Source organism: Fusarium mangiferae (assembly GCF_900044065.1).
Source record: "Fusarium mangiferae strain MRC7560 genome assembly, contig: FMAN_scaffold015, whole genome shotgun sequence".
NCBI lineage: Eukaryota > Fungi > Ascomycota > Sordariomycetes > Hypocreales > Nectriaceae > Fusarium > Fusarium mangiferae.
The window spans coordinates 847,834-867,231 of NW_024573935.1; the positions used below are offsets into that span (position 1 = coordinate 847,834).

At 49.3% G+C, this 19,398-nt stretch overlaps 8 protein-coding genes across 8 annotated transcripts; 2 read left to right on the forward strand and 6 right to left on the reverse strand.

Annotated features, from left to right (window-relative positions):
- Positions 1-181: 181 nt before the first annotated feature.
- Positions 182-2,838, reverse strand: FMAN_12876 (uncharacterized protein; the record flags this gene model as incomplete). The annotated part of the gene is made up of 2 exons (XM_041823369.1): positions 182-1,122; positions 1,170-2,838. The coding sequence occupies 2 exons, from the start codon at positions 2,836-2,838 to the stop codon at positions 182-184; spliced, it is 2,610 nt and encodes an 869-aa protein (XP_041688956.1).
- A 1,810-nt stretch (positions 2,839-4,648) lies between these two features.
- Positions 4,649-5,671, forward strand: FMAN_12877 (uncharacterized protein; the record flags this gene model as incomplete). The annotated part of the gene is made up of 1 exon (XM_041823370.1): positions 4,649-5,671. The coding sequence occupies one exon, from the start codon at positions 4,649-4,651 to the stop codon at positions 5,669-5,671; it is 1,023 nt and encodes a 340-aa protein (XP_041688957.1).
- A 105-nt stretch (positions 5,672-5,776) lies between these two features.
- Positions 5,777-7,925, reverse strand: FMAN_12878 (uncharacterized protein; the record flags this gene model as incomplete). Its single annotated transcript, XM_041823371.1, has 2 exons — positions 5,777-6,050; positions 6,100-7,925. The coding sequence occupies 2 exons, from the start codon at positions 7,923-7,925 to the stop codon at positions 5,777-5,779; spliced, it is 2,100 nt and encodes a 699-aa protein (XP_041688958.1).
- Positions 7,926-10,594: 2,669 nt separating this feature from the next.
- On the forward strand, positions 10,595-11,408 carry FMAN_12879 (uncharacterized protein; the record flags this gene model as incomplete). The annotated part of the gene is made up of 2 exons (XM_041823372.1): positions 10,595-10,808; positions 10,858-11,408. The coding sequence occupies 2 exons, from the start codon at positions 10,595-10,597 to the stop codon at positions 11,406-11,408; spliced, it is 765 nt and encodes a 254-aa protein (XP_041688959.1).
- A 112-nt stretch (positions 11,409-11,520) lies between these two features.
- On the reverse strand, positions 11,521-12,285 carry FMAN_12880 (uncharacterized protein; the record flags this gene model as incomplete). Its single annotated transcript, XM_041823373.1, has 1 exon — positions 11,521-12,285. The coding sequence occupies one exon, from the start codon at positions 12,283-12,285 to the stop codon at positions 11,521-11,523; it is 765 nt and encodes a 254-aa protein (XP_041688960.1).
- A 655-nt stretch (positions 12,286-12,940) lies between these two features.
- Positions 12,941-13,621, reverse strand: FMAN_12881 (uncharacterized protein; the record flags this gene model as incomplete). The annotated part of the gene is made up of 1 exon (XM_041823374.1): positions 12,941-13,621. The coding sequence occupies one exon, from the start codon at positions 13,619-13,621 to the stop codon at positions 12,941-12,943; it is 681 nt and encodes a 226-aa protein (XP_041688961.1).
- Positions 13,622-14,360: 739 nt separating this feature from the next.
- On the reverse strand, positions 14,361-15,647 carry FMAN_12882 (uncharacterized protein; the record flags this gene model as incomplete). The annotated part of the gene is made up of 1 exon (XM_041823375.1): positions 14,361-15,647. One exon carries the CDS (start codon positions 15,645-15,647, stop codon positions 14,361-14,363), a length of 1,287 nt encoding a protein of 428 aa, XP_041688962.1.
- A 579-nt stretch (positions 15,648-16,226) lies between these two features.
- On the reverse strand, positions 16,227-18,651 carry FMAN_12883 (uncharacterized protein; the record flags this gene model as incomplete). Its single annotated transcript, XM_041823376.1, has 6 exons — positions 16,227-16,956; positions 17,003-17,393; positions 17,439-17,981; positions 18,031-18,398; positions 18,449-18,537; positions 18,586-18,651. The coding sequence occupies 6 exons, from the start codon at positions 18,649-18,651 to the stop codon at positions 16,227-16,229; spliced, it is 2,187 nt and encodes a 728-aa protein (XP_041688963.1).
- Between the last annotated feature and the right edge of the window lie 747 nt (positions 18,652-19,398).

Genomic DNA, 19,398 nt, shown 5'->3' on the forward strand with positions numbered 1-19,398 from the left:
TGAGCGAAGCTATCATTAAGCGTTGATATGTAAAAGACATTACATGGGACATGGCAGTCCTCGAGATTAATGTTATATAAGAAACAAACGAGATGTCATACTCCAACCTTGGTCCCTCAACCAAACCAAGCATGAAGCCCGTCTCTCTGGGGTATCGGACAAGTATGTCAAAACATCACTCTTATCGCACGAGCGTCCCTCGTCGTCCCCTCTCGCGATCTTTCCTCCCATCTGCACCAGTGACCTTCATCCAATCCTCCCACTCTTTACTCATCTCCATGAGCACAGAGCCCATAACACTCGCGCTAGCCATGAGACCATGGCCTTCACCCTCGAGAACACGAACTTCACAGCGCCGCATCGTCTTGCCGAGCCATTTTACGTTATCGACGGGGACGCGGGTATCTCTGCTGCCGTGGTGGATGACGACGGGCCTTGTGATGTCGACGTAGCGGAAGCCGATTGTGTGACGGCGCTCGAGGCAGACGAGGAGGTCAACGGCTGGGTTTGCGCCTGTCGTGGCGAGTTCCCAGATGGCGTGGGTTAATCGGAGATCGTAGGTCATTTGGCGTTCCTTGTCCGCCATGGCGTCCGCTGCGGCTGCGATGATGTCTGAGTCGCCTCTTGTACCTTGGGGAATGCTCATCCTGTCCATGTTCTCGGAGGCATTGGGAGGTTCCAATTCCGTGTCGCCGTGACCGGGTGATCTGTTATACACGTTCTCTTTATCCAAGCTCGGCGTAACGTTACGCGAACTAGCTGTGCTGTCTCGCCCGCCATTATTCTTTCGCTTGCCTCGTCGTGGTGTTTTGGGTAAAGAACTAGTGATTGAACTGCTCGTTGCGGTCATGAAGCTACTGTTTGCAGCTTTCAGTATAGGCGTCGGCAAGGCTCTCAGAATTCGTTGAGAAGTAGGGATGGCGTTGGTTGGTGGGAGAGTTTGTGAGGTACCGAAGACGTTCATTTGGGATGGAGGGATCCAGGGCGCGAGGAGGTGTATTCGACCTCGGATATGCTGAGGCATTCGAAGGGCTGTAGCAAGTGCATAAATGGCGCCGGCGGAGTGAGCGAGAATAGAGAACTTGGTGATCTTGAGGGTCTGGCAAATAGCATAAACATCATCTGCAACCATTAGCGCGTACTTCTCAAAAGCAGGAACATCAATTTACCTGGCCAGCTCAGCGGCGTAGCAGTGCCATCAGAATAAGGCTCGCTATCGCCAACACCCGGTCGATCCGGGGTAATAAGCCGCAGCTTTAATGTAAGTGCCAGCTCATCATAAAAGGCGGTGATGTATCTCGTCAATCCCATCCCAACGCAGCAAAAGACTGCAGAACCTTCAGAGTCACCGACTTCTGAGAAAGATATGACGCGGCCTGTTTGAGGATGTCGAATCTTCTGCGATAAACGGGGTGAGCATAAATAAGACTCGACGGCATCGTCAACAGAGTCGGCGGATTGAGGACGCTCGTAACCAGCAGGTGCATGGCTCTGCACTGGTTGAGGACTGGGCGAATCGCGGGCTCGTTCGTCGACTTTGTGATTCAGTGGTGCAGACAAACGCTTCAGGCGGGAACTGCTGCGCTTAATTTTGATGGCCTCATTTGGTGCTGGGCTCTGTCGACCGGATCGTCTCCGATCATTGCGGTCATTGCTCTGATCCCGCTTTCGACCTTGAGCCACAGCGGGAAATGGCGCGCCCTCATCTTCTTCGTCGCTGAAGCCGTCATTAACGTCGAGGAAACTTCTGCCCGCCACGCTGGTGCTCTTTGACGGAGATGCGTCCTTGAGACCATAAACTGGTGATCGTGTGGATGATCTTGACTGAACATGACCAGAATGACTCTGGTTCCTTCGACTTGACTCCCGATCTCGAGTTCTGTGCTCCTCGCCTTCTGGAATCACATCATTCGATGTACCGTCCTCCCGTCTTGACCTCCTCGCGCTCGATCTCTTCTGCGGACCCGTCTTTGCAAGACTTGAATTCCGCGCGGGGATAGCGCAGGGTGCATCCATCGGGCGTTCAATTGGCAGCTCGTAATGTGACTCTTCACGGATCGCAGTCTCAGCAAAGAATGGATCACTGCGCCCGCCGCTGTGAACACTTTCGCCTGGAAGAGCACCAGAGGATGAAGCTGAGACTCCGCCCGAAACCCGCTTCCTTTCGGCTTCCTTCTCCCGCAGACGCTCCTTGGAACTCATGTACATAAGGCCCTTTTGACCTCTTGTTGTTTTTCTACCCCAGCTATCGTGTGATTGCTTGTGGTTCAGTTCGGGGGTCGAGGCAGCGCGACGTTCGATCGAAAGGTTCCCTATACTCTGGGCATCATCGTTCTTGGACGCAGCTGAAGATCCTTTTGACGACGGTCGGGATGTACTATTTCGGATGAATGATCGCAGGCCACCGGAACCTTCGCGGCTTGGACTTCTCGGACTTCTAGGGCTTTTTGTTGCTGTCAAAGGTGAATAGCCGCTTGGGGGTTTCGAGGTGCGTATGACAGGAGGTAACGCCGCGAGTTCGTCGAGTGACACGGGGTCTTGTCTCAGGTCGTCGAGGCTAGGCTGATGAAACGCTCCGTAGTCCACACCAAAGCTACCGTTCCCGGGAGTCGCGGGTAGTGACAGGCTCGTGGGCGATGCTTCGAAATGGTTCGTCGCAGGCCTCGAGATGACGCTGAGGCTGGTGATGAGGTTGGAGATGACTTCGGGGCTGGCGGGAGGAAGACCAGAGTTGCGCTTTGAGGAGGAGGGGCCCTGGAGAGAACGTCGTCGAGAATGAGCGTGGTGATTATGGGCGCGCGTAGGGATAGGGGGGATATCAGCCGAGTCAAAATCCATGGCTAGGGCGACGGACTCTAGATCGAGTCACGAAAAAGAAGTGGATGTCAAGGGAGGGAGGCGGTTCACGATGCTGTGTCTCGCGGGTCGACGATAGTGTCTCGCGCAGACAAAGAGTGGCGCGGCTTCTCACCCTTGGAATAAGGGATGAGTAAAAAAAAAGCGTCACGATGAGGGAGGATTCTCTCTCTGGGGATATTAGCTCGTTCGGTGGAAGTGGTGATGGTGGATCGCGGTGGCTGTACTAGGAATATTAGATTGAGCCAAGTGGGTTTATCTTCCGATTTGTCGCGTGGAAGGACAGAGAAGGGAGAAAGAAGGAAACGAAGCCAGCCAGAGGAAAAGATAACAAAGGAAGAGAGATCAACAGCTGTCAAGGATAGATTGGTTGGGTTGGGTAATAATTTGGTGGTCGCGCAAATGGAAGTTGGTTGACGAGGAGAAGCGAAAAGACAAAATGGGCGAGGGGACAAGGCTAAGCTAGGGGGGGAATACAAGAGGCTAAGACACAGGGAGCGTGGGCCAATCAATCAGCCTTAGAGCCCAAGACTCATATTGCAGCTGAATTTGTTTATGTTTTTAGACTCTACTACAGTCGAGAATAAATGAATGAAGTGGGAAAAGGACAAGTCGAGATTCTGGGGGAGGAATGGTTTCAACATACCACGCCTCAAGGGGCTGAAGGTTACCTTACCTCACTTTACGTGCCACGGACGCTATCGCCAACTCGGGAGTCTGCGTCCCGACGGGAAGTGCGCATGACCAAGAGTGACAAATCTCTAGACCAAGAAAAACAAGACAGAAACACTTCCCTAGTTACAGATCTCATTCTGTTTTGTTTATCGCTGTGCCTCTCTCTCGCACTCGTCCTCAGTGACAATGCACCCCTGAGTCCACTCTCTGGACCCCTGAAAGTTAAGTTTTCCCCTGGAGCTTATTCCATTCCCGTTAGCCTAGACCCTGCACCAAACCAACGATGAATCTAGCATTCCATCTCGTTACCATTCCAATGACTCCATCTAGAACGCCAGTTTCACCTTTAAACTTTAACCTGTTAGCAAAAGCTAGAATGGAAATCTAGAAGTTTTTGGCGAATACATACTTGGCTGGAGGTTCTGTGATCTGCGGCGGACGGGTCAATTAACTGGAAACTCCACTGCTCCACAGCGGATGTTCGTTTTAGACTGGAGCTGTCTGAGTTAGAGTAGACCAATTTCATCCAATGTGCTAGGCTGCGCTGAGTGACATATCACGGAGTATAATTGACTGTATAATTACCGGGAAAAGAGACGGAGAGATTATTTGTTGATATTGGTTTGTTGTTATTGCCAAGCATGGAACCATGGCCATTATTTTCTGGCCCTGGTGCTTATTTATCTCCCTTGCATCTGTTGGTACGGTACCTGCATCGGGTCCATCGAGCATCGTCTCAATTGCCGTTGCTCCAAGTTTACAAGTTCGACCGGTCTGAAATGAGATGCATCGATTTTTCTCAGATGCTACCAGATGGATATGACATCGAGATCACTGCATTTTAGGCTGTTCTCTTCATTGCCTGCATGAGACTTCATCAATCAGATTTGTGGCTGGCTGCACATTAGCCACATCGACGTCATTCCCCAGCCCCAGATTATCATCCCAAATCTCCCCAGTTTCCAGGATAAAAACCAACGCGACGTCATGCCAATGAAACAATCCTCGCCCGTTCACTAAAATAAACCCCCAAAAATTAAGCAACAAATATCGTGGCATTTCCAATCTAAAACTCTACATCTGCGCCACAACCTAATACCCATCACTAACACTAACAATGGACGTTCTTCTCTCCCTCCCAATACTATCCTACCTCCTCTCCCCCGCCTCAGCATCATGGTCCACATCATTCAACATCTTCTTCTTCTACGTCCAGTGGACGACCTTCGTCCTAACCCACACGCCCTTCCGCGTGCGCCTCATCGGCTCCCTCGCAATGCGCATAATACTATTTCTCTTCCCGTCGCTTGTGTCATTGCTCTTTGACACAGCCGTGCCAAGCATCGCCGAGTCTATCAAATTTGGCGCCCGTGCTTCGCTTGCCCCGCGGGATGCGCGCTTGCTTACGCGACAGCTGGGCCTCGTGCTGGTGAACCTCTTGTGCGTGACGTTGCTGGAGGGCACGTCGCATTTGGCGTTTACATATCTCGTTGGTGAGAATGATTTTAATCCGACGGCGTTGCTGCCTCTGCCGTGGCAGTTGGCGAAACATATTGTGCTTATGATGACGGGGCGTGAGGTGTTGACTTATTACATTCATCGCAACCTTCTTCACTCCAGCGGCGCAATTGGCAAGCTTCACAGACGCTTCAGTCACGCACGATCAGCAGCGCCGTACAGTCTTCTCGTATTTGCAGATCACCCCGTCCCCTTTCTTCTGCATCATTTCTTCCCTATGTACCTACCTGCCATCGCCCTGCGCCCTCACATGGTAACGTACTTCCTCTTCCTTGCGCTCTGCACGGTTGAAGAGACAATCACCACGTCAGGGTACAGTGTCGTCCCTGGCATTATCATGGGTGGCATGACGCGTCGCAGAGCAATTCATTACGCGAGCGGAGGCGATTGCAATTTCGGCGCCTGGGGAGTTCTGGACTGGGCGAGTGATACGGGACGGGGGAGGGATGTACTCGATGATGTGAGGGCTGAGGCAGAGAAACATAATGTCAAGGAGAGGTCAGCGAATAAGTTGGATAGCGGTGTGAGTGCTCTTCAGGGAGGGATTGACAAATTGACGAATGGGGATGATGACGGTAAGAGGAGGAGTTCGCGATTGAGAGCAAAACGCGCCGGCAATTGAAGGAGCCATTCTTCCAATTGACATTAAAGTCGAAGTCGTTTCCCAGCAAATAACGTGCAGCCATCTAAGTGTACAAACTCCCACCCGTCCCATTGCTTGTTCCATCTATTTATATCCCATCTTCTTGGCAAACCAGCTGAGCGTCTCAATGCCGCTCTGTACTCTCATGCCAATTCTAGTGTCCAGCACAAAGGTCTCCCATACCTTGGCGACATCCATTTGCTTCACACACTCGTCGTACTTTTCCCGTCTGTACGTCGCGATCTCATCCGGTGTGCCCCCGGGGGGATTGCAGCACTCTGACCATGTGATGGCGCCCTTTTCGTACACTGCTGCCGCGAGGACGTAGTCATCCTTGGTCGGGCCCTTAAATGCGAAACTGACCTTGTTAGACGTGATGCAATGCGAAATGTGAAACTTGAACTTACCGGTCAAACTTAAGGACATGCGTCTCCAACAATTCCCTCGCTTCGACAAACTTTTTCTGATTGCGGAATAACGAGGCGCTGATGAGCGCCCAGGCTCCCATCTCATCAACCTCAGCCTTGATCTTATCCACGACCTCCGTCTTAGCAGTACATCTGTCCCAACTCATCCCCCCAACTGCCTTCTCTAGCTCGGCGGGTCCCATGCGCTTGATGGTGTTCCACATGTAACTCATCTCCAACGCGGGACTGGGCCCAATCGCATCGGCGAGATCGACGCCAAAGCTCTTAGCGCGGTCCTCCCACTTCTGAATCTTGCGCTGGACAAACACCTCGAACGGCAACTGGCGCGCCATGAAGCGCTTCTTACCCGCTACACCTGGCGCCTTACGCAGGTATTCTTCCGCTTTGACTTTTTGGCGGCGCGCCTCATCCTTGTCCCCCGCGGCAACGGCGTCGCGGTAGAGTTCGACGGATGCGATGCCTGCCATGTAGTAGTACAGTGCGTGACTCCAGTCGTTAAGCTCGAGGCATCGCATGAAGGAGTCGCGCATGAGAGGCCAGTCCTGAATGGCCATTGAATTGAGCGACAGTTCGAAGTTATTGAGGGCGGTGACCTGCTTCATCTTGGACTCGCCGCCGGTGGTGAGGACTTCAACGGCTTTGGGGAGGTCGCGCTCATTGCTGTGCAAGCGCGCCTCTTCAATGAGCCAGAGTCGCGAGTCGGGGTATCGAGAGCGCATCGATGCAAGAAGCTTCTCGCATTTTTCTCGCGGAGGCCCAACGATCTCAGCACCCTCGTCGAAATCTTTTGCATCGGGGAGAATGTCGACTGCGCCGAGGAGAGCGTTGTAGTAAGACAGCAGGACAAGACCGGCAATGGCGCCGTTGACGTTGGCGTAGGCAGTGGAGCGCCAGAGCATACGAACGCCACGCTCACGATCACCACGGAACCCGACGACGGAAAGAAGACGAGTGAACGCAGGGGGAACGAGGGTCAACATGAGAAGAATCATACCAAAACACATGTTGGCCCCGGAGTGGACAAAGATGTCGAGAGGGTTTTCAAGAAGGACAGAGTCGGACTCGGTAGGCTTCGATCGAGCCTCGCGCAGAGGTGCACCTTCATCAATCTTCTCATCCTCGGTGGTTGACGAGCTTGAAGAGTCTCCGTTCGCAGGAGTCTGTGTGCCAGAAGCCGATTCAATATCAAGCTTTTCCATGCTCTTATTCAATTCGGTAACAGGCTTAGCGGACAGCGATGCCTCTGAAGTTGACTGAGGCATATCCTTGAGTGTTTTCGCCTCCGCCTCAATAATTGCATCAAGTGTCATGAACGCCTTGCGAAGCTTGAGAAAACTCTTCATCGCGTCAATGAGGCTTTCATGCAAAACACCCACCACAGCGCCCATGAGCTGCGTCTCCGCACGAACGAGCTCGAATTCTGTACCGGGAGGATACAATTTACTCCCCGCACGAGCTTTGCCATGCTTCTGAGCCTTTTTGTAATCCGCCCAGGCCTTGGCTTCACACTCATCGAGCTTGGTGGTAGTTTCGGTCATAACGGCTTTTTCGAAGCCCAGCACGGAGCGCATGAAGATGGTGACTGCCAGGCCTAGCTGGTGAAAGGACGAGTCTCCAGTCTGCAGCTTCTCCCATGCTCCGTCGATATCGTCGTTCATGATGAGGCCGCACGATGCCATGGCGTCGTCAATGTCCTCCATCTCTCGGGCCATGGTATCCTTGGTGGTGATTGAGCCAGCATCGCTGTTGGCCTCAGTGGCGGGCGTCGCGGTTCCGGAGCGGAACCAACCTGCTAAACGACTCATTGCGATTAATGTGTATAGTCTAATTGACTAGGTGAGATTGCGATGGAAGGCTATTCTGATGATATACGCGCGAATTGATGCTGAGCCTCGAATGCTGACGTCTTAGGCTGAATGAGGGATCTTGAGCCCCTCTTTGTGGCGTTTACCCTGATGCTGACAGGCGAGACCGGACCATCCGCTTTAGATTTTGTGATGATAACATGCAGATTGAAGATAGTCCGTAAGAATGAAGCTTGAGGATACGAAGTGAGAGGTTTTTGAGGTTGAGTGAGACAAAAACCACTCGTAATATTGAGATCAAAAATTCAGTTCCACCTCATAGATAGCTTCTGCTTATGCAGGTAAGCTAAGCCTCCTAAGCTACTTGCCCCCACCATATCCGCGGAGTTTAGGCGGGCTTTCGCATGAGCTCGGGGCCAATCGGAGCCTGAGACTGACATCATTCAGTTGTTGACACAACTCCAGGTTTGGATAAAGATCTTGTGCTTTATCCAGTTTGATCAAAGAACTGTACTGGACTTCCTACCATCATTCTCTTATTTTTGACTCTGTGACGTTGCATGCAAGCTCGTGAACGTCTTGTTTAATCACCGGCTCGTATCTTATCTCCGCCCTGAGTCAATTGCCACGTAAGGTAGCTTGTTGACGGATATCGGAGAACAAGAGGGTCCGTCGATTTTATGGCCCGGCTTTTTCGGATACTCGGAACGGACGAGTCTCCCGTGCTTATGCTATAGATTACCGAATTAATGGCCAATGATAATCAAAAGTATTGAACACTCTATGCATGAAGTCCGATGCCTCCGCTGTGATCAAGTTGCGTCATTCACTTTGCGTTTCGTTCAGTTCCCAAGTCTCGAGAGCCAACGGAGCCAAGCAACCAGTGCCTGCCCCCCTGTTTGTCAGACTAGCCGCCTCAATGGTCAATGATGAAAGAACACCCCTGTTTCCGTATTTGGCAGCTTCAGCTGTTAATACTGCTGTATCTGGTCTCTGGACTGCTGTGTAGAAGTTTAAGCCAGCTATGAATTTCTGGATGATCGATGTCTCCGGACATTGTATCTTTTCTGCTCGGTTGGTTCCCCGGAGCCACAGAGGAGGGAGCAAGGCTTTGGAAAGAAACATTCCACGGGGTTGAGCCTTAGTCTTCTTAGCCACCCTCCTACTCTTCGCGTGCTATGGTGTTTTTTATAGCATGCGTGTATTTTGCTATGACTGTATTGAAAAACATACCGCCTCCTGGAGCGCATCATGTAGTACCATAGTGTTGAGAACTATGCCGTGATTCTAATTTTAAATCTGTCAGCAACGTTACAGCGACTTTACAAATAAAAAGGGCCGTAAACAAACCTGAGTTGAGACACATCCAGGAATCCTCTGGTGTTTAGGGTATTCAACTAAGAGATAGACGTAGCCTTGGTAGGGGAGAATGTGAGGGGTTTGGGTTAGACATGTAAAGCTTGTTACCTACCTAAGACAATAGCACTAAGGATATAGACAAAGAGATAGTAGTGGCTAGGTAAAGGACGCCACCGGTGAATGATCCGCAGCGATAATGAGAGTCCGAGAGAGGCTGAGTTTGTTCCGGAAATAACTCAGGACGGCGATGCAAGTGATACTAACCAGATACGGTTAGCTGAAGTCGATCGTTTCAACAGCTGGAGGCTCTGGACTCCCAGAATCATGTAACTTCACTCATCTCCGGGCATAGGAATCCTTTCCAATAAGAATGTGAAGCATTCTGCTGCGTTGGAAAATGAGATAGAAACCTAACATGCCATGAAGCCTGTCGAATTTGATAGTAGGTGCAGCGTCCTTGGTCAAATACCAGTGTTCCAAGTCGAGAAGGATCGCAACAGGGATGACGAGAACCAATCACACAAGCGCTAAGTCAGATCCCCCAACTTCGCCTGCATTAGTGATAACAGTGAGACATGAATGCGAGATGTCACAGGAGAGAAAATGAGAGACTCGACACTTGTTTGAGCATTGCCAATGCGATCAAATATTTGATTCCCTCCGTCTACAGAAGGTTAAGAGGTTACAGCAGGACAAACATTCAAATCTTGATAAAGCTTGGTAATGTGAGCTGAGTGAGATGAAACATCTGTGATAGGGTTGTCGATCCTAGTGCCTTGAAACCGGGGGCTGAGGCACCGAAGGAGGCGGGCCTCTCATTCTACTGGGCCATTTAGTGATTATCTCACTACCGTCTTTCCAGGGATGGTCCATGATACTTGTTGTCTACTGGTGAAGATCTTGATTTCAGAAACCGCGTGAAGGATACTTTAAGAGTTTTTCGCTGTAACCACCGAAAGGTTTGTATCTTAAAGATCCCCGCATGTCGCAAGTTTATACAAACTTCATTTGACGATGGTTTAATCAGCAACGAGTCTCGTCTACACAGCCTGTTGACAACGGGGGCCAATATCTGTCTGACACACCAAGCCACTTACTAGCGGAGACTAGATGAATGGCGAGGCTCATTCCCGCTTCTTAATTAAGGACACTTGCAGGATGTCCATCCCTGTAATGCATCCATTGCGCCCATCACTTGAAAGATCGACAAGTAAGCTATAAGATGTAGTAATCCTTTGTGTCGCGTGTCGTCTTTTCTTCGCTCTCTTTTCTCTTCCGCACCACAAAGTTCCATCATTACAACGTGAAAGATGGCGACTCGTCGATTACTTGCCATACTGGCATTTCTATCTTTTCATCATGTAGTAACAGCTGCATTCACGAATCCGCCACCGAGCGACTCCAGCATAAATAACCCTCACTATAAGCTGGGGGAGGAGATCAAGATTACTTGGGAGACAGATGCGGAATTCACTGATCTTACGATGTGGCAAACCGGCACTGGCAAGAGATACAACCTGCAATGTAAGTTTATTAGAAGTCAGTGATGAACTGTTGGTTGACCGTGTTCCAGCAAACAGCAAATCGAAGGAGTATATATGGATCGCATCATATCAAGGCATCGACCCCGCCGACGGAAACTCTTTTAGTCTCTGGCTTTTCAAGACTGGCGACACAGGGGCTCTTTTTGCAAGCCATACATTCAACATCACTGATCCTTCATCCGCGACAACTTCAGCGCCAACGGGTACGCGAACAAATAAGCCGAACACCAAGACAAAGACAGGCGAAGCAAGTGAGACGGAGACGACTGCGGCCACTGCTTCGTCGACAAACGAGCCGTCGTCTGGGCTATCTACGGGTGCAACCGCCGGAGTGGCAGTAGGCGCTGTCGCTGGAGCACTTCTCATTGCTGGCGCTGGATTCATGCTCTGGAGAAGACGGCGGGGCAATACGGCTGTACCGTCGACAATCACGGCAGAAGAAGCACCGAAATATGGATATGCACCAGTTGAAGCACCGGGTGATAACGCTGCAAGGCATGGACCGTGGGAAATGGGAGGGTCGCCTACACATTTCACGCATGAGTTACCAGCTGACAGCACGGTACAGCATCGAACATGAACGGGAATAGGAGCATGGAGTCTGGATATATACCATCTATTTATTGTTATTTGTAGAAACCTTATGAGTTTGAAATTATCTTGCATTCTCTTTACTATTCTGTGCTATAAGTTTAGGTATTAGAACTCGCCTTGATTGAGAAGCCAACCGTGCGCTTCCCAGTCATGTCATAGTCCGGATCTTCTGGAACGGTCCATCCAAACAAATCAATCAGCTTCTCCCTTATATTCTCATAGTTTGCCCCAATTCGTAAGACACGTTCATTGTTCAAGTCCAAGATAGTTCCAGCCCTCCCATACAGATGCCACTTCTGCCGACCGTAATTAACAACCAAATCTGCTGCTTCAATAATCTCTGGCTCAATGTCTTCAACTCGAAACTTCTGCCCCTGATCCGTCAGGTTGGCACTGCTGCCCACCATCACTAAACCGTTCTCATCGTTTAGACGTGCAAGTTCGCGTGAGAAAGGGCCTTCGCCGATGGCGAAACCTAGAGTACCGTTCTTGACAACCCGCTCAACATTCGGGATGAGCTCTGCTGCTGACTCCTTTATCTTTCCAACGAAAGCAACCGTTAATCCCAGTTCTTCTGTAAATGTTCGAACGATGGTGTATTTATCATCTGGAACATCATATAGTCGCGTGAGAAGGTCGTATGTTCCGATGACACCCATAGAATGCCCTGCTCTACGCTTCTTGGCGATAAAGATACGCTCGATTGCATCGGTGCTTGCGGCCATCATGCCGTATCCAACGTCGGTTGGGGCGATTATGACGCCGCCCTTTTTCAAAACTTCAAAGGCCCTGAGAGCGTCCCGCTTTGCGTCTGGAAGCTCGCCAGCCCGCGGTGTCACTGGAAATGAGATGTTGCTAGCCATTTTGTTGATGGAGTATACAGTAGCAAGACCAGTTGTGATCAGTGGATGTGAACTTATGACTACAACTGAACTTGAGGGTGGTTGGAGAGGATGCAGGTGTTTTTTTTTTGAACAATTTGACTCCAGTTTTGAGTATGAATGAAGATCAAATATTCGAGAAATAAGCACTACTTATTAGCTTATATATTGAAAGGATTAGGCCAATCATGTGATAGCAACATGTTCACTTTAGGTAGTCATTTCGACAAGTCTGACACCGGAACGGACGGCATGCAGATCAATTCACCACGTCTGTCAAAGGAGCGCTTTGATGCCACCCAAAATGTCTGATCTTTTCAAAAGTTCCAAGTCAAGTTAATCCTTTGGCAACTTTGCATAACTAGAGCATCTGTTTTTACTGCAGCATACCTCTACGTCTGGATAGCATTTGCATGGTGGCAAATCAATATTCAAATCTTATGCCAAACGGCAGTACCAAGATAGAGACCATAAACACCCCGTGCAGGAGTCTTCAATTGCAATCTAAATAAGAAAATATTTCAAAGCCAATTGAGTCTCGAAAAACCAACACCCAAGCTCCAAGGACCTACCATAGACACTAAATGAGTAAAGTAACAAACTTACCATTTCTCTCTTATCAGACTTCCATCTCCTTCTACTGATTCTGCATCCGTTCAGCTCGCTTCTGCTCCGCATGGGCCTTGCGATAGGACGCAATCAACTCCCTGAGAGTCATAGAACCCTTAGGAAGACGCGACTCACTATAGATGTCATTGTCCTTAGCTGGTGAACCTTTCGTCTCTTCGATATCCACAACCTCCTGGGTAGCTTGTGTCTCATCCATCTCATCAGCAGTGATATAATCATCTGAATCATCGTCTTCAAGAGTTTCGCCCAGAGCTTCAGCAGCCTCCCGAGCCTCTGTCTTCTTCATAATCGCAATCCAACGAGGCAAGTTCCTCTTCATGTATCCCAACACCAAGCCTTCCTTCTTCTCCCAGTTATAAGGCCAACTCTCTTCCCACGGAACCTCAGCTCGGCGCTTAGAAAGACGAACTAGGTCATCCACATCGACACCAATCTCGATAAGCCTCTTAACCGCGGCATCGTATTGGGCGTGATCATGGGTCTCGAGATGGTTGATAAAACGGATGATCTGACGAGCACCGAAGCTGGTGTTGATGATTCTCTTGCGGCATGGCTCGTAGTCTGTGTGATCGAGGGGGTAGCGAGATGTTTTGGAGAAAGTGTGATCCTCGTCTAGCTCAATGGGGCTAGGGAGACGGAGCAGAGAAATGTGGCTGCTTCCGCTGGTGTTTCGGGTGTGAGAAGACATAGTAATGGATGGTGTTAGAAGTGCTAAAGATATGAATATGAGCAGGGTATGTAGTTGGTGACTCAAGTCTGGATGTCAGAGAAGTGTGTTGATCTGACAGGCTGCATGGCTTCAAGCCGTCCTTTATAAGAAGAAATCTTGAGAACATGCTCTTTGTGAAACTTTCCGAACAAAGTGAAGCGGGCATAAACAAGCCTTGAGAGATAATGCCAGTAGTAGTTGGCAATGCGAGATCTGTTCATGCATGAAAACAATGACGGAACAAAAGAAAAGTGGAAAGGGACACGGAACATAAGTAAAATCCTTTAATGACGGAAGTAATGTTTTTGCACATAAGAATGAGAGAGGCTTGTGGAAAGGAAGAACAATGTCGCAGAGGAGCTCAAAGGAAACATTTCCAGCAAAGTGAGTATCCACAGGCCAGTGTTGGTATCAGATTCCCTCGCCTTTGTTCTTCGTGCACAAACAGACTAAGACCTTTTCCTTCGATTTCAAAGACTATGTTACTGCAGATTAACAAACGAAGCAGCTTGATATCTTAGTCTACAATGACGATACTGTAGGATAGGATATCGTATGAAATTAGTCGACCTAGATAGACGTGTGGATGAATTAAGATCGCGGGAGATAGATCCAATTTTAGCCTGTCAGAAACCAAAAGTATGCGTTCTATTCAAAGTCTAGAGTCAACATATTTGCCGTCAACAATCAATGTCGTCCATAACTGGTAAACCCGTAGTTACACAAGATCACTCTCCTTCACCAATATATCCCGGTTTACCTCTGTAATATCCCTCAGTCCAGCCAAGTGCATGTTCATAGTTAAATCACCACACAGCGCTCTCAGAACATGCCTCACACCATCCTCACCACCTAACGCCAACCCATAAGCATAAGGCCTTCCAACAAGAACACACTTCGCTCCCAGGGCAATAGCCTTCATAATATCAGCACCGCATCTGATACCACTATCAAAGAAGATATCAAGCTTATCACCAACAGCATCAACAATTCGCGGGAGCATACCAAGACTGCTCGCTCCGCCATCTTGTTGACGACCGCCATGGTTGCTCACCACAATTCCCTGAACACCAACCTCAACACACTTTTTTGCATCGCGAACACTCTGGATTCCTTTGAGAACAATGGGCCCGTCCCAGTGCTTCTTTAGAAATTCAATGTCTTCCCAGGAATGGGAATGGCCGGGGAATACGATCTTGGCCCACTCTCTGGCCGCGCCACCGAGACTAGCTCCTGCGGATCCGCCCTGAGCCGCTTGATAGACTCCACTCGCTGCATCAGTGATATCATAGCCGTGCTTCTCCTTGAACTTCTTTTGGAAAACAGGATCTGTCAGACCGATTTCGACGCCAATGTGGTCCGGGTGGATGAAGGGGTTATAGCCGTTGTCTAAATCGCTCGGACGCCAGCCCAGGACGTATGTGTCAAGGGTGACGAAGAGAGCCGTGTAGCCGGATGCTTTGGCGCGGTTGAGCATTGAGATGGTGATGTCGTCGTGTTCACGGCTAGGCCAGTAGAGCTGGAACCAGCGAGGTGCATCCTTTCCATTCGCTGCTGCAACATCTTCAATACTAGTGCTTGAAGCTGTGCTTAGTGTATAGGGAACTCCAAGAGATGCAGCGGCTCGAGCAGTAGCAGCTTCACCTTCAGGGTTGAAGATCTTTTGAACCCCAATGGGTGCAATTGCCAATGGGAACGGAAGCTTTTGCCCAAGAACTGTGGTAGAAGTATCAGAAAACTGCTCATGGCCATTCTCATCCTTGTGACTTGGCACAAGGCGATTCGGAACGATGGACCAGCGAGAGAAAGCAGTCAAGTTGTTCCTGTACGTTGAGCCACTACCGCAATTTCCGTGGATGTACCCCCAAGAAGTTGCCGAGAGTGTCTCTTTCGCCAAAGGCTCCCATTGCGAGGTTTGGAAAGTAAAGGCAGGACGAGCAAAGTGAAGACCAGCGTCAAAGATGGATTTCTCGTAACCGAGAACGTCAGCGCTTGGTGAAGCCATGATCAATCTGAGTAATTACTTGCTGATATTTGTACTTGGAGGCTGATATGTGAAACATTTCCCCAAGAAAATGCGACTATGGTATTATATATAATTTCCAACATGCTTCTGACCTCGGTTATCGTGACAATTGCATCACAGCAGATCCATAGCAATGTCACCGAAATTTCTAGTTTTCAGCCTTACAAGTGCAATGATGTAAATTAAAGCGGTTCAATCGGATATCTCGGACCGGACAAGTGCCCGCTGCATCGGCTTTCCGCCGGTCGTGAACTTCAGCGGAGGCTAAAATCCGCGAAAGAGCCGCTAAGACGCTAACTTTTTGAACCTCAGTCGATATCATCGTTTGAAATTCATTATTCGAGATTATGGTCGTTTATTTCTAGGTTTGGGGTGAACGTTCTGCTATAAACGGCCCGATTGACATGACGTATAGAAGTTGGTGCAGATACCGGACGACTCAGAGACATCTAATTGTTACTTTCTAGAAGCCGATATCTCCCGCTTGATGTGAAATGGATTGTACGCTAAGATAGAGTCGACAATACCTAACCAGGTTTCGATAGTCAGACTGATGACCTAAGAAGTACTGGAGTCGAACCCGAACAAGTCATCAAACACTATCATATCCCGACTTGTAAGTGCTTCATCTCCAGCGCCATAATGGTTGAAGCCAGGCTGAGGCATCGGTACAAAGTCCTCCTGTGCCAGAGGGGCTTCAAACACAAAGCTTTGCATGATCTGATCGATGTCAAAATCGGAAACCTCCACGTTAGAGAAGTCAACTGCCGTGTCAGGCGTTGGCTGCTGCGTGACTGACACGTCGGGCTCTTGGTACATGATGTCAGGACCAATTTCAGATAGATCAGATAAATCAATCTGTCCCAGGTGACCGTCTTGACAGCTTGTCGGTTCTATCGCCACAAACTCCCCGACGTTGACTCCCAATCGGTTCATAATACCAAGAAGAATCTTCATCGTTCGCTTTGGGGCGTGGCACCACGTCTGCTGTTCGGATAAAATCTCCAAACAATTTCTGAGACACGCGTGCGCTTGAGATCCTGGACTTTTCTGCGCCGCCATACGCACATGAATGGTTGCACTCACGTACGTGGCGTACGATATAAAGTAAGGCGCTGTACGAAAACAAAAGTGCTGCTTGTAAATTTGAAGGATCTGGTGGATCTCTATCGCAGCTGTGACACAGTTGAAGAAGGCTTCAGGTGCGGCTATTCCAGAGACAGATGTAAGGTGACCTTCCGAAAGAAAAGGACGATAGATCAAGATGATTAGGGAGTTACACAATGCCCTGCTCGAGTTAGTGTGTGGACAACAAAGCCAAGGAACACACTTACAACAACGAAAGGTTGTGAGGCAGGATGTTAGAGGAAGTAGGGTTGTTCAGATCAACTCTCAAACGCTCTGGCAATCCATCCTTCCAAGATTTCAGATCATGGTGAAGCGACTGTGCAGACTGCCATATTTGATCAGCAGTCTTTGTGGCGCTCCTCTCCGCATAAAGAGCGCATAGAATACGATCCATGATAATGCTGAGTCCGCAAAGTTGCCCAAACGTGGTGACACTATACGTCGGGCAATCCAACTGAGACGGTTGAGCAGAATACGTTCGAGTATGAAAATCCTCCAGTTCTTCATATTCATCGAGAAACGCGATCGGTACACGGTTATCATGCTCGCGTAATCGAGTTGGACGGCCTTGGTAGATAGACTGCACCTTGTCCGAAACTAAAAATATCAGCTTGAGAAACTCTGTGGGTGTTGCATGCTTACTGAATGTTGCCCAGAACACGCGACGCTCGATCTCCGTATCTTCAGCAGATGCTCTTTTTGAAGATCTTCGAGCTGGGCCATCAATGTGCAGACCAAGATCGATTATCATACTAATCGCGATACCTAAGTAGTGCCACGAGAGACTCCTCTCGTTACACCACGAGAACAGTGCATCTGAAACGACCAACAGCGCCTGAATGGTGGTTATTTCACTCTTGAATAACACCTGGGAGCCACAGGCGTGCAAGGCTTGTTCAAACTTGATTCGATATGGACGCCCGATGGAATTCAGCCTGCCGGTGTTTCGGAGAGCGGCTGCGTCGACTGTATGCATAGAGCAAGCAAAGAGCATGGCCGTGAGGAGGAGATCAGAGTAGTGAGGACCGTTGCATGCCATGTCGCGCATGAAGGCTGGTCGATACACGATAGAGCCCATGTAGTGCTGGCGGTTCCAGAACTTGGAAAGGAGATCCATGCCGATGTTTCGGTCAACACCACCGAAGTTAAGCTTTCCTGATCTGAGGTTGATCTTTTCTAGTTGACCTGATTTGAATGAGCATCGAATGTTGAATCACGAGCGATATGCACTTACGTTGCCTAGTTGTCTCTGCCAAAAGTTGGTTCTTGGCAATCTCAACGGAGCTGGTTATATGAGACGAGTCTCTGGTAGTTCCTATGTGTATAGCTCCGCTGGAAGGGCCATGAAAAGCGGCACCCTCGGGTTGCCCGGTCGATAAATGGTAAGAAGGAGAGACAGCTTGCGTCTTTGCTTGATAAGTCTGATCGTTGATGCAGTTTAGCGTAAGTGTAGATTCAGTGGGATTTGGGGTTTCAGCCAAGTGAATCTCTCCTTGCTGAGTATCGGAATGCACGCTGCTCAACTCTGGACTTCTTGAACACAACTGATCGCGTAAACGAGCATTTTCCTCTTCCAGTCTCTGTATGCGCGCATTGGACGGTCTGCTCATGCATGTTAGCACTAACCATGGATGCTCTCCTAAGAACCTTACCTAGCCTGAGCAGCTCTCTGAGAATAGGTGCACTCGATAGCCCGACCCTGGCAATTTTCGCACTTTGGCTTCGCGTTATCGCAACCAAGCTGGAAAAGGTCAGCAGATAAGTCGCATCATGATGAATTTACTGCTACCTTTCGCCTTCGGCAAAAGTCGCAAGCGGCAGATGCGCGCTGGGATCTACGTTGAGATGTTTTCATGATGGCGGGACGGGTGTTGACGGGCCGTGGCTGAAGGAGGATGATGGTCCGCTCACCAGGGGAGGTGAGGTGAGATATTTTGAAGATGACATAAGCGGACAGACACATCCCGCCACTCCACCTCAAAGTAAGGTAAGGTATACTTTTGAATTTTATCATGTCAGACTGCCGTCTAATATTGATGCGATTTTGGTAAATTATTTCCCTGCAATTTGGATTTGAATAGATCACAGGAGACTGGTGTATCCTCTAAGTTGGTACAACAGCAGTTCGATGCTTCCGAATTCTAAAGCTAATGGCCGCGAAGTGAGCCCAGCTATACAGGATTACCGATGCGCTCTAAAGCGCCTGAACAATCACAATCAGCGCGTTCGAGAAGTCCAATATCAGAGAAAGACTGAAATAAGCAAAACTACCGTTCTGCAGTGATTCGTTCCACAACTTGAGCACGAAACTACCTACGTACGTTAGGATGTATGAAGCTGGGGCTTTGACCAAGTTGCAAGCGAAGAGCCCGAGAGTGGGGTCAGTTCAACCAGCCAGTGCACAGTGCCTTGGGCCATTTGGCTTAGCCTGTAGGAAAATATTCGAAACCATCCTCCACTTCAAGGAATGATTGCTCGGTAATTAATTTCCTTTTAGCTTTAAACCTTCCTTACCAACGCGGCGATAAACAACTTTATCTCAGCCCTATCGTTATCCTATTTAGGATGGTTTTCATTGTCTAGTGCCATGTGAATGAATAAT